This window comes from Poecilia latipinna, unplaced genomic scaffold (assembly GCF_001443285.1).
Source record: "Poecilia latipinna isolate Pla-1442-1.1 unplaced genomic scaffold, P_latipinna-1.0 Scaffold1337, whole genome shotgun sequence".
In the NCBI taxonomy this organism is placed as follows: domain Eukaryota; kingdom Metazoa; phylum Chordata; class Actinopteri; order Cyprinodontiformes; family Poeciliidae; genus Poecilia; species Poecilia latipinna.
Window position 1 is genome coordinate 143,821 of NW_015113953.1, and position 13,925 is coordinate 157,745.

Sequence of the window (13,925 nt, forward strand, 5' to 3'; positions counted from 1 at the left end):
TAAAAGACAATATAATTGTGATAGATAAATGCAGTGAATTTTGCAATAATTTTTAATTAAATTACACCCTTTAAATATGATTTGACACATCACAGATTGATTTAAAAATCTTACCTATCAGTAATTTTTATTGCACAATCAATCAAAAGGGAAAAAAGTTCAGCATTGCTTGGCTTCCTTATTGGTAGATAATGAGAGTGAGTTCAATATCAATCATTTGTTCCCAGATATCCAGAATGGAAACTGTATAGTTGGCACATTTGGTAGGAACAGGAAGGTCTTGGGTTCACATCCCAGCTTGAGCCTTTTCTACATCAGCACTTTCAGATTCTTCCCAGTCATGTGTGGGTCATCTCCAGGTGCTCTGATTTTCTCCCACAGTCCAAAATATCACTGTTAGGTTACTTGGTTTCTCTAAATCATCTCTAGGTGTGAATGTGCGCGTGGATGATCAGTTTTTCTGTCTCTGTGGTGGACTGCAAGGACAAACATATAGACATGGATGTCCAGAATGTTACAAAAAGCTCAGGGAGAAAAACTAGAAATTTCTCTCTAGGAAGGTTTTGAATTTGAATTGAGAACTGTAGGATAACTGTTTGAGTAACTTTTCCAGATGCCCCTTCATAAATAAGCAAAAATAACATGTTTTTGTTCACACCAGTCACTGAAAGCATCTTCACACTGCAAGACCTATTCACTCATTTGAACTCAGACATACATGCACCAATACGCAGATTGGGATTTAACTAGGGCTTTGGTTCATTGTCCAGTGGTTCATTCATACATGATGAGAGAAGCTGGAATCAAACTCAGCATGTTTAGCCACTGATCCAGAGCCAGCTAAACTTAAAGGTTGTTTTCAGGAATTTCCTGCAGAATACATATATTAAAAAATTATTGAGTTACATAAATGTATAAATGTGTGTGAATGAGTGAATTTAAAAGCATACCTCAGTTGTTGGCACTCTCACCCGCTCTGCTGTCAAAAAAGCAGGAAAATCAAAAAGATGTACCACATTTTAAAGATTAGAATAAAATATTTCAATGGTTTTAATGGTATTTCTATTACTTTGAACCACTGTCTCACCTATTGATTTCTTCTTGAAGAAGAGGAACCCAGTGACTGAAAACAACAGACCCAGCAGCAGCCCAGCTGAACCAACAACCAGCATGTTCTTTCCTGAATCCAGTTCTGGCAAATATTTGATCAACAACAATTTATTATAAACACAATGTTAGATCTAAATACAATTCATACAAAGTTCTCTTCCATATTTATGTCATAAGTCGCCAAGGCACTGATAGAAGTCGCTGCTCGCCGTGCGGCGAACAAGCATGTGACGCATTAATAAGGTTTCGTAATAACATGGACGCATACCGAGTTTTCATTTCGACTCTGTTGGACAGCACGGACTTCAAACTTTATAAAAGTGGTGTTTTTATATTGGTTTTGTGGTTATTTACTTCAAAATAAAGCCAGAAATAAGATCGATCATTTCCGCCTTATTTTGTGGGGTCTAAATGTACCACATTTCGAAACAACCAATAAAAATGTGTTGATGGTCTGTTGCTAGGTAGAATGGAGACACGCGGAAAGAGACGAGGGGGGGGATTTGGATACGGCAAGAGACTAGGGCACAGTGATGCTGTGGATTTTACTAAGAGTGTTTCGATGGGGTTTTTTTAGACTATAAGTGTGTTAGTTAGAGTTCGTGGTGTGTGCAGGGTTAGTAGTAGTTTTGCTAGCTATCGCTACATGGCTTCATACCGAGAAGAAGAGAGACTCCACGCCGGGATGGCCATTTAGACCTCGTCTTCAAAGGGTTAAAACACTATCAGCACAAACGACATGTTAAACAAAATTAAAGCAGTAAAAGTTTGGATGATCTGGAAAATTAGGAAAATTTTTAACCTTTTTCACTTATAGGACAAAACCTAACTATCTTTTGTATCCTTAGTATTAAGATATATTTACTCAACCTTTTCAGGTTGCTGCAAATTTCAAAGAGCAAGTTGTAAATCTTGCGACAAAGCAAGTGTCAGCAGGTTGTCGTAATCATGATACAAACACAGAATAAAGAAAAACTACAACTACCCCAAGGTGCAAAATATATGATATACAAAACATACAATAAAATAAAACTAAAAGGGTCTTATGTGCAGTTGATTAGCTAATTATTCACCTGCCTGAAGTTCTGACTTGACTTGAATTTAAATAAATAAAAACAATCCACACATATATAAACTTTTACAAAGTAATTTTTAGCGATTTTTAGTCGCTAAAACTCTGCATCTATTTTTAACTTCAAGATGGGTTGGCAAAAGTTAACCTTGCTTTATTCACAAACCAATTGTATGTCCAATAAACTGCACTATCTATACAACTAGCACAGTGCTAAGCACTGATGTGGAGCGAATGTAGAAATGTTTACACAGATTACAACCTCTGGCTCCTGCATCTTATCACTGTGTTATTGTGCTCCCTTTTTTTAGCATTGGGACTAAGCTTAGCACCCCAATGTATGGCACATTGAGTGAACAAAGAGACAAACAAAACAGAATAAGAGCCACTGTAAATGGGAAGTCAGAAAAACCCAGGAAGGCCAAGCAAATATCCACAGATGTATCTCACTCCACTAAACTGTCCACAATCACATGACAAACATAAATCTGCAATTCTTCTATTCTTTTAGCCCTTTCTGTAGTTTTACAGTTAAATTCCAGTAATTTCCCAAGACTGTAAATTGTCCTTTTAGTTAGATAGTGTGTTTATACTGTTATTAGATAATATAAGTGGAAGTCGATGTAGTTCCTGAATGCAACGTGTACATTTAAATATTTATCTCAGACATTCTCACCCCAGTCATAAAGCTGTGGTTCCTTGAGGCTTGTATGCTCCACCATGCAGGCGATCTTCTCTCCAGGTTTAGGTGTGAACTCCAGGTAGCTGTGGATCTGATAAAGCCAGTGCCCATTGGGCAGCTCGTCAGTGGATGTCACACCAGATGTGATATTCTTTCCGTCTTTCAGCCACGTCACTCTGATTTTCTTTGGATAGAAGTCGTACGCGCTGCAGACGAGCATCTGCTGATGTTGACTGTACTCTGCCTTCACTGACCTCAACCAAACGTAGGGCTCCACTAGAAAAAACAAAGACTAATAGTCACTACTGCACCGTTATGCGCTTTTAAGTTTAACATACTTGAAGGCATATTAATGTTAGATAATATATTTTGAAAAATATTTGTCCAAAAGTATTTGCTATCTTGTGAAAATTACCTGCAGTCAGTAGCTTTTCATTTGCCAGCTGTGCACTTATTTTGCAATGGTTTGTACGCCGCATCTCATGTGTTAGGAATCTTGGCAACTTGTTGAGGATATCTGCAAATTCTTCTGCTTTCTTAGTGAACGCCACCACTTTTCCCAAAGTGCTGTTATATTGACCGAGTAAGATCTTATTGAAGTACAGTTGTTCCACGAACACAACGTCACTGCTGCCAGGGGAGTTAAACTGACAATGCGCTAAATAATAGCCATAAAAAGCACCTAAAAATAAGAAAACATCCAAAGTTAATTTGTGATTAACTAGATGAGCATCTAGTATAAAGATTGTGTTGATCTAAAGTCACGTACCTTCTGATGAAAACACCAGTAAGAGCTCCAGGAAAACAAAGTTTGTAGCCTGCATGTTGTCAGCTGAATAACAGAGATCTGACTGACGGCTTACTGACAATGTTATGTTTTCACAAATATGAGGAAGTGCATATGCAGGTTTTGTACGATCTGACAGAACTGGTACCTGTCCTAATCAAATCAGGATTTTGTCATCTCACCTACAGTTTAAACCAGAAGTCTACATAAAGGCACATTTTTTACACTGTCTGACCTGAAATCAGAACAAACCAGTTTTAGATCAGTTACCAAAATTTTTCTCTTTGCTAAAAGTACAAGAAAGAAATTGTCATTTTATATAGTGTATGTAAACTTCTGGTTTCAGCTGTATTAGTCTTTTACCTGCACACTAGGTACTGCCTTTCAAAAAGTAGTTGCACAATAAATTATTTTGCGATAGTGTGCAGAACAGGTGGTAGTTTATCATTGGCTTAGTCACTCATTAAATTCACTCACATTGCTACATTTTTGAGTTTAGTTTCAAATCAAGTTATTTGCTCTTACAGATTTCTTTAGGGTTTGACTTTTTGTCACACAATATTTCATATCAAACACATTTTTTCATCAGGTGAAGATAATCTGAGTAAAACCAAAAGTACTTGTTTTCAAATGACTATTGATGATCATCAAATCACAATGTTCAGTTTTACATATCAGAATTAAACACATCAAGTCCCAATCTGAAGAAATTGACTCCTGCCTGGTTCTTTTTGCTGAGAATTATACTAATTAGAAAATCAATTTTTTAGAAATTTTATGTCTTTCTTTTAAAATCTTAAAACTAAATATATCATCAGGTGTCGGCATGCATGTCAAAATTTTGTATCCCCTCTTTCTGGAATAAAATGGCTTAAATATTTCAGAACAAATCATGGATGGTTTTATCATTTCATGTCTTAGATCTATAATGAACAACAAAAGTCGGACATAGTTCCTTTAGAATACTTTAAGATTTATGTTTATTTATGAGCAAGAAAATAAAAATCACAATAAAAATATACAATGTGCTCTAGATAATTTTGCTAGGACATCCATCTCTGTTCCAGTGATGAAAAACCACTCAAATGTTTCCCAGAGCACAACAAACATGCAGTCTTTACCATAGAAAAATACAATGGGTTCAAGAAAAACATAGTTTAAAGGTGACAAAATGTAGAGTGCAAAATATTTTGATGCAAATATTTTTTTTTTACTCCACCGTCCATATTAATCATGTTTAACATCAGATAAATCAGTTCGCTTGTTGTCCCTTGACAATAAAAAACACTCCCACAGTGATCCCAATCACTCCCAGACCCAAACCCACTCCACAGTAAATGTCTGGACCAAGACTTGGATCTGTGTTGTAAAATTCAACTTCTGTAAAAGAAAAATTGAAATATTGTAGCTCAGCTTTGCCATATTGAAATATTTACATTGTGTTTTCATCATATCGCATGAAAGAAATAAAGCATTTACCCCAGATTCTTGTCTTCGGCGTCTCCAGGGCAGGATGCTCCACAGTGCAGGAGTAAATGTCCCCCTCACTCGGTGTGAAGGTCAAAGTTGAGAACTGGCGGAAGGTTTGATCGTTATTAGGAGAGTAGTCACCGACAGACACTCCCCTCCTAACTGGGACGCCATTTTTAGTCCAGCTGACTTTGATGGAGGGTGGATAGAAATTATTCACAAAGCAGATGAGGCTGTTTTCTACACCAGGTTCTACCTCTCTAGAGGGGAAGATCATGCTGTCTGGAGGGTCTGAAGAACGTCAAAAGATAAGAAAAGTTTCATCAGCATTTTATCAGCTATGGCAAAAGAGAAAACCACTGTTGAGATTTATTTACCTTTTTCTTCAGACACGGGCTTCATTTCAGTAATAACAGATTCTGCTAAGATTTGACACATTTTTTGGTTATTTACAACATCTTTAAGGATATTCAATCCACCCAAAATCTGTTGCGGATCAGTATCGATAAAGGGTGGCACAGTGAACACAATCTCCTTCTTTTGGATATCAATGTATAAAATTTCTTCACCATCAAACTCAGACTGTATGCCAATGGTGCCATTCACAAAGCAGCCCACAAAATAGGTTATTTCATGGGGAACTGAAAAACAAAACAGTGGAATTAAACACTTGTTCATTTGTTCAAGTGAAAAATATTTACAGTTAAAAATATTTACATTTCCTAATTTTGGTTCAGTTTATTTCCCTTGTTTAAATAAAGCTGGTGCATTTCTAACCAAGTCTTGTACTTTTAATAACATTTAAAGCAAACATTTATTGTTTAGTCGAACAAAAACACTAAATGGTTCTTACTTTGAGAGAAGACAAAATAGGAGTTGAGAATGAAGACAAGTAGAGCAGAGTGCTTCATGTTGGACCTGCAGCTTGTAAATGAAAATAGTCTCACTCTGTCTGGTGGATGGCACGCCTTTCTTTGTAGGCGTTGCCAGTGCAGGAGTTTACAGTGAAACATGTGATTACAATAGTTTAAAAAAAATACTGCAGGGCAGGATTTGCCAAATATAACCAAAGTAGTAATAATAAAGAAAGGGATCAAAGACATCATATGTAAAAGTTGTAAAATGGATGTTTTAGGCACTCTGCATCTTTTTAATATAAAATAGTGTAACAGTGTGAGAAAGTAAGTGTGGCTTCAGATTTGTCGATCTAAATGTTTCTCATCTTGTTTTAGTTTTGTTCCATGGGTTTTGCCATATCCGTTAATTCTTTAGTGTTTAGTCCTTAGTTTATTCTTGTGTTCTGAACATTTGAATTTATTTCTCTTAGAATATTTTTTAGCTTTTCTCTTGTGATTATCTGCATTTTACTGCTTCTAGAATACAAACTATGACAGTATTATCCTATTTGGCTGACATAACAAGAAGGAAATTATGGAGAAAACAGCTGGAAAAGAGTTAAGATGTCAGTTAATCTGTAAAATTGCTTTAAATAAAATAATGTAACAAAACTAATCCTCAGTCATGTTATATATGAACTAAATATGTCGATCAGAATTGCATCTCTATCTGTAAGTATTCCTCTGCCAGGTAGAACTATATTTCAGCAGCCTGGTCATTGCTTTCATATTCTCGATTCTCCAATTGCAGTGGATTTCTCTGGTAAATTTAATATAGCCAATGTTTTTGAATTGTAGTCTGACTGCAGTTTTAGCAATGGCAGAGGAGGAAGTGAAGGAAACTGTGCACATTTAGCCTGCCAGATGGACTTTCACTGGAGGTAACTGATATTTACTGGCTACAATGCTAAAGCTTGTAAATAGCAGTGGGGAGATGGCTACAAAAAATAGAAAATATGGCTTAGTAGTAATTGATTTCGTCCAACTCGGCAATAATCTTAGTCACTAAATATATACCTGGAACAACAAATACAAAGTCACAGTATTAATAGGAAACAGTATTGATAAATGTCCAATTGACGCTTTGGGGTGATATTTTAAAAACATTCTTTAATTTTCAGTTCAGTTTAATAGAACGTTAGATTTATTATCAAAATGTGAAATAAATAACACTAATTTACAAATTAAAACCGTACAAAGTTTCCAAAATACATTTCATAGCCACAGACTAACATTCATCTTGTGAGGTTTCCAACTTCCCTTGTGGCTGTACAAAAACAGAAGTTTACCCAGGAGCTGATGTTCACCCAAAAAGAGAATTGAAAAACCAATATTTTATTAAATAGAAAACTGAAGTGGTTTTTAACCCATTCAGACATAAACGTGAGATCAAACCCAAGACCATTTTCTCAAAACTCCAATAAAATTAAGTCTAAACAGATGCATAATGTAAAATTGTAGATTTTGCAGGCTTTTTTTTTTATATAATCTTTGCATTAAAATAATATTTAACTTTTTTTAGGGAATGAAATCAGTTTGTAAACCATGCATTTTATCTGAATGAGTTACAAATAATGGTTCTAGTTCATGGCTCAAAAAATAAAAAGTTTTCCTCTTCTATTTTTTGACTTTATCTAATCTGAAAAACCAAGAAACTCCATATCCATGTTATCGCTCGACTTGAAAATCTCCCAAAGCTTCAGTAGCGAGTTCTCAGGTTCTGCAGGCTGGCCACTCGGATCCACTTTCCGCCTCTTGTGTTTATAAGCTTTGATCTTCCTCTGAATTTTTTGCACCGTACAGAAGATTGGCAAATTAGGGTTTTCTTCCTCCTTTTCAGAAAGACTGTTTTCAGTTTTTGAGAATGTTTTTGCCTCAGACAGAGCGGCGTCCTTGTTCGTATCTTCGGCTCCGTGCGTCACAACACTGAAGTTGCTCGCCGATGCTTCACTCTGCAGGTTTGTACCTTGTAGGTAAGAAACTGAGCTGTTTGTGTCTTTGTGAGAGATTTTGTCTCTGGAGGGAAATGTGGTGAGAAATGCTCCGTCAGAGTGAGGATTTTTTGATTTAGCCGGAGGAATCATGATCTGCTCAGATTTCTGAGTTGAAGAGTTTTGCCTGATTGTCCGCTTGGATGCAAGGAACCTGTGCTTGGACTTGTCCGAGTAAGTGTAGCAGTTCTTTTGACCTCCTTTTGTGCAGAAATGTTCCGAATTCGATTCATCAGATGCATCAACGATCCAGTCCTCCTCTGCCTTAACGGTGTCCGAACGACTCGCGTCTCCTTGGAGATTTTGGCCTGCTTCTCCACATGGTCCAGGAGCCACCAGAACAGAAGAAACGCTGCACTTTCGTCTAGACGAAAACAGCAAATTTTGAAATTAACAGTGACATAAGCAGAAGAAATAAGAAGTGATCTGATTCTTATTTGTGTGGCGATTCCACGGGAACAGAAATTACCTCATGTCTTTAGTTTTGATGGGAAGGAAATTAAAGTGCAAAGTCGAAACCTGCTGGTCCACAATCAAATATTCGTCACTCCTGGAGAAAGCCTTGTGACGTTCACTCTGCAGATGCTAAAATAAAAATAAAAACATTTTAAAAATAAATAATAAAAAAAAAAAAATCATTCAGTTAAATTATTGATGATGATTACAGCCATCAAAACATCTAAGCCCGATTCTAGATAAACTGAACTAATAATTTACTGAGCAAAGTAACATTAAATATTGACATCATTGGCGGTCATCAGCAAGTTTCTATGGATACATCAACATAGAAACTTCAAAATAGAGCTGAAATGATTAATTAAATTACTTGATATTCATTATAATTGTGAACTAATTTAGTAATCAATTAATCATTAACTGACTCACAAAAAGGCCATTTGCTGAATGAACATATTCAGAGTAAGTAATTAAACCAAAAAAATATAAACATATTGCATTAAAGATTTTTAAAAACATGTATAAGCTTCTTCTACACAAAACTTCTCCACTGGCAAAGTTTTAGGTTCACCTGCTTCAAATTCTGCAAAATAACAAAATCAAAAAAAAAACAAACAAACATCCAATTATTAATTGGTTAATGAAAAACGAAACCATCAGATTAGCCCTGCAATGTATTGATACCAAGTCAAGCTGGAAGGTCTGAGCTTTTCACATGTTGATGTTAGATTTTTTTGCTACTAATGCATCCTGCAAATGATGCAGGAATGGCAATTGCCTGGATGTGATTGTCGTTTTTGTTCCACCGTTGCTTTTAAGACTCTGCATAAAGGCTGTTCCTGTATTTCACAACCTAACTGAACATATTTATTGTCAACATACCATCTTGAGTTGGTCATATTTGACCAGGCAGCACTCGCAGTAACCGCCTCGCTTCTTCTCTCGATTCTTCTTTCGGCCTTGACCTTTCTCCTCAGCGCCTAAGGCTTTCACTCCTCTGTAAGACGGTTAAATATAAGGAGATGTTGACGCCAAACTCTGCTGGAGATTCACATTAGGAGTGCATGACAAAAAAGAACAAAACACTCCGTGTGATCTGCAACATTAATAAGAATTAAAATGAAGACATCAGTTATCAATCAACATTTTTCATTTTGACCTTTGACACTGATATGTGTGAAGCATAAGCATTTACTGCAGCCAGACTTTACAAAACATTAAAGTATTATCCATTTTTCAGGCACATTATGTCATTTTATAACACAATCAAGTAATTATGTTACCTTCAGATCTTATAAAAATGTTATAATTTAATGCCTTGAGATTGGGACTCTCTTTAGGAAACTCCTGCTCTTTCTTAAGTTTCAAAAAGTCACAACATCATTCTTTTATTAACATTTAACAACATTTTTAACCAGCATTACACTGAGAATTAGCTTAGCAAATGAGCAGTTCCACCAGGTGTTTGCTAATTACTGTGGGCTAGTCTGAAGGAGCTGAGTGGTGCAGTCACAGGGACGGGTGCTCTGTGAGCTTGGAAACTGTGGGTCCAAGGAAGAGCTGCACCTCAAAGGCTGCAGTAGTTCCCATCCCAGGCGTTTTACACAGCTGAACTGTTGCCATGGGATATGAAAGGATTTCTCAATCATGCATGAAACAAACAGTCCAGGTATGTTTTTGATAAGGAATAACTTTATAACACGACATAAAACTCAAAAAAGTTGATCTTAAATATGAACACAAACTAAGGCGGCACATTATTAACAAGTTGGGTCGAAACGGAGAAAACCTAAGTCTTGGCCTATTCTCAATGGTGTAATATACATTTAACCTACTGCAGCATTTTCACTGCATATAGTCACTGGGGGAAAAAAAGGTCATTAGCATAAAAAATGGCCTCAAATCGCAAGATTCACTCCACTTCAAAAATAATCTTAAGGGACCATTCTCTTTAGCTGAGGTTTAACTCAGTTTTATGTTTTATGCAGATCAGGACAGCTCATACACAAAGTAATTTTGTGCTGAAGCACAGAGTAACATTACCTGTGTCCATGTTGTTTGAGTCCAGAAGGATTTTTCTCCTCGACACAGAAGGGACTGTAAGGAGCTGCTGTCTTCAGGCTGAACTCCGGCAGGTTTGGCATTGTGAGGTAGATTGGACGGTAGTGTCTGATTAAAGAGGACATACCGTTTATTTGTTGCCACGTTTTAAGAGCGCGAATGTGTTGCTATACTCCTTTTTTTACCTGCTTGAATCCTCAATCTTAATAAAAGGTTTGGTGATCCTTCCTGCTGCAAATTACATCACAACTCTTGAGAATTCAAGCACTGATGGGCATCTAATATTCATATATTAAAATTAAAGACGGTTAAAACTGGAGACGGCATTTACCTTTATATTTCTGAAAACCCAACTTAGTTGAAGATTCATTTTTCACCTATGAAATTAAAGAGCAATGATAAACATTGTGAAGTACTTGAATTTATAACAACAAAACAGGTAAATTATTTTAAAACGTACATGTGATTTCACCGGAGCAGCTGCTGAAACTGGGCTCCCAAAAATTTTCTTTTTCTTCTGAACATAAGCCAAAACATCTACAGAGGACATAAAAATAATTCAAGATAAAGTAAAAATAACCATATATAATTAGACACTGTATTAATTAATCAACCTACCATCTAAGTAAAGGATCTTGACACCCCATTCTAGTGCATTTGACAGGATTCTGTCCATCTGCAGCCTCCCCTAAAAAAACAACAAAAAAAACATGTCAGCACAGAACAGAGAAGGGTGGATAAAACATCTAAATAAAAAAAGCTAAATATCTCTAACCAACCTGTCCTGTCACTACTCTTTCCACCAGAGACTTCCCTCTGCTCTTGATCAACTGCGAAACAAATGCATTTAATAACAAATCGTGTCCAAAAATATTAAACTTGTGCCAGGGATGATAAAACGCCAGTTCAGACTCACTGAATCCACTTGACCCTGAGACTTGGTTTTGTCCATACGGTTCGGAGGACAGTGAGGGTTTGAGTGGGGCTGTGGGGAACTCTGTCCAGAGTCGGGACTGGGGACAGGAGAGTCCTGTCTGAGGCAGTGCACATGCTTCGCTTCCCGCTTGTTGGAAACCAGATACTTGATTTCCTTACTGAAGAACTTCTCAACGATCTAAATTCACAGAACAGAGAAAGATACAATAAAACTTTTAGACAACTGTGAAAACAAGTTGGCTTGTTTTCTTTTTTTTCTTTTTTTTTTTAACATAATAGGTTCCCTATACCACATGAAGTTGAGGGAAAAAGCTGCACTGTCGGTGCTTAGAAGTCAAAACTAGACACAAAGATCTACATTTGGTTAAACATCAAAAATTAAAAATTAAATGTGAATATTGTAAATCCTTGTATAACTACCCAGCAATCAACACTTGAGAAGTCCAGCAGGATTTTATTCAGGATGTCCGATATATTAATTTATTGCATACAGTATGGATCTGTCCAATTGTACTACTTTCTACAATTAAGGCTGTAAAGTAGCTTAGTTATTAAAGCAAGTTTTATTTTTAGAGCAAGATTTTTATGAATGTCTGAGAATATAAATTGTAAGTTTATAGGCAATAAAGAGAGGGGGGGGAGTATGAATATTTACAAACTTAATGGCTTTTACAGTCACAGCAAAAAGAAACACCTGAAAAATATTCTAAAATTGTTAAATACAATATTTGTTTATATGTATTAGAACCAAAAAGCATCAAGAACCTGATTCCAATAGCAGTATTCCAATAGCGATTCAACAAAGTCTGGTTTAGTTTTCTGTGCAGCAGATTGACCAAGTCACAGGCTCTACAACTTCATCCAAGATGGCAGACCTAGCTCATTGTATAATTTATAATCTACTAAATTACCATAGCAGCATAACCTTGATATCCAAAGCAGTGAGTGTTTATATCATGATGATTCTGTGGTTTATAAATGAAAATTAAAATCTAAAGAAATGAATATTTAAGGTTTTAAAAAAAAAAAAAAAAAAAAAACATAATCTCTGCAAAATTCAGTACATTGTTGCTGTGGACAGAGAGAAATTTGATGATCAAGACCAACAGGATTTACATAGACAAATTTGGCTTAAGAAACTACCAGATCTTTGCAATATATAAAAAAAATAAATGAGAATGAGAGGCCTTTATTACCCCGCCCAATTGTTTGATGTCGCTCTCCAAGGTTTCTGCTGTTCTGTTGGATTGTAGATCCAGGTAAAACACTTTTCCAGCAAAAGGTTTGACTTGTGATGAAGACGACACTTTGGATGTTTGCTTCGCCTTGCTCACTGATGTCTTCTCACCAGCATTTACATTTTTTCCTGAAACATTGAAGTTAAAACTGTTAAAAGGTTCAGAGGTGGTGACAGTTTCCACAAACAGAAAATTAAACATTTAAAGCACAGAGATATATTTACAGCTGCTATTTTGTCAACTCAAGCTCAAAAAAAGTTTGCTCTTAAACTCCTACATTTTTAATGATGTGAATGCGGATTTTTATTCCCGTTTAAACTCCCTAAAAGTAACCAGTTAATGATCTAAAGAGTGCATTTTGTGTAAATTATCAATTGGATATAAAGTGTATAAAATATGACATATATTACAAAGTCTAGAAATAGCGACATCTGTACCTTGTAAGTTGGATCCAGGATTCCGACGATGATGAGTTTGACTGTGTTTTGGTTTCATATTTTTCTCACTGACTGAGAACACGACATAAACCTTCTCCTTTTACGCCATAAAGTCCTCGTCAGCTCACTGTTCACAAACAAACGAAAAGTTATTCAGACAAAGAACCAGAAAAATAAATAAAAATAGTCACAGATGTAGCTTCGCCACAGTGAAAACGGCGTGCTTACCATTTAAATCACATTAAGATGAGTAAATCGAAAATTATGTCCAAACTCGTTGGATGGTGTACAGGAAGTTTACAATGTCTACTATGTCATATTTTATCAAGCCTAAAAGTTGAACTTACTTGACTTTCAGTTTTTTGTTAAATGAAGAATGTTTGCGTAATAGTCGTATTAAAGCATCAAAACATTCAGTTTTAAACTTTGTCTCAGCGTTTCTTCTAACGGTCAGTTCCCGCTTTTTAAATCCAGTATGTCGAGTTCAGGTTGCCAGGTCTGGCTTTTCCGGTCTCAAAATGTGTAAATATTCTAACCCGTTACAACAGCACGGCGAAAAGAAAACGCTCAAATTTCATTAGCTAGCATTCTTAATGCCTTTAATAAGTCTTGAATAAGTTGTTTACCGGAGCATTTGACTGTCTTCCTCATTCAAAATTTAATTTCTTGCGGTATCCGCTAACAGAAACTCTTCATATTTGGCAACCCGGAGTTTAGGTAAACTCACTCCTGATGCTTGAAATGGACGTTTCCTTACAGATACATAACATAAAAATTAAAGCCCTGAAA

At 36.0% G+C, this 13,925-nt stretch overlaps 3 protein-coding genes across 6 annotated transcripts; all 3 read right to left on the bottom strand.

Annotated features, from left to right (window-relative positions):
* Nucleotides 1–425: 425 nt before the first annotated feature.
* Nucleotides 426–3,688, bottom strand: LOC106961803 (H-2 class II histocompatibility antigen, E-S beta chain-like). Its single transcript, XM_015055820.1, has 6 exons — nt 3,634–3,688; nt 3,280–3,546; nt 2,859–3,140; nt 1,070–1,192; nt 951–979; nt 426–476 (listed from the first exon to the last, which is right to left on the bottom strand). Exons 1-6 carry the CDS (start codon nt 3,686–3,688, stop codon nt 426–428), a joined length of 807 nt encoding a protein of 268 aa, XP_014911306.1.
* Nucleotides 3,689–4,737: 1,049 nt separating this feature from the next.
* Nucleotides 4,738–6,032, bottom strand: LOC106961813 (H-2 class II histocompatibility antigen, A-U alpha chain-like). Its single transcript, XM_015055839.1, has 4 exons — nt 5,975–6,032; nt 5,499–5,762; nt 5,131–5,412; nt 4,738–5,031 (listed from the first exon to the last, which is right to left on the bottom strand). Exons 1-4 carry the CDS (start codon nt 6,030–6,032, stop codon nt 4,904–4,906), a joined length of 732 nt encoding a protein of 243 aa, XP_014911325.1. The 3' UTR covers nt 4,738–4,903.
* Nucleotides 6,033–7,331: 1,299 nt separating this feature from the next.
* Nucleotides 7,332–13,857, bottom strand: dbf4 (DBF4-CDC7 kinase regulatory subunit). Of its 4 annotated transcripts, none has more exons than XM_015055836.1 (13): nt 13,763–13,857; nt 13,137–13,263; nt 12,658–12,827; nt 11,442–11,639; nt 11,305–11,355; nt 11,144–11,213; nt 10,986–11,062; nt 10,857–10,902; nt 10,711–10,756; nt 10,508–10,633; nt 9,347–9,461; nt 8,478–8,593; nt 7,332–8,372 (listed from the first exon to the last, which is right to left on the bottom strand). In XM_015055836.1, exons 2-13 carry the CDS (start codon nt 13,192–13,194, stop codon nt 7,652–7,654), a joined length of 1,794 nt encoding a protein of 597 aa, XP_014911322.1. In that variant the 5' UTR covers nt 13,195–13,263; nt 13,763–13,857; the 3' UTR covers nt 7,332–7,651. The 4 variants fall into 4 exon arrangements, with proteins under 4 accessions (XP_014911322.1, XP_014911324.1, XP_014911321.1 ...); XM_015055838.1 differs by lacking the exon at nt 13,763–13,857 and adding an exon at nt 13,365–13,666 and having other exon boundaries at nt 10,711–10,753; XM_015055835.1 differs by lacking the exon at nt 13,763–13,857 and adding an exon at nt 13,484–13,663.
* Between the last annotated feature and the right edge of the window lie 68 nt (nt 13,858–13,925).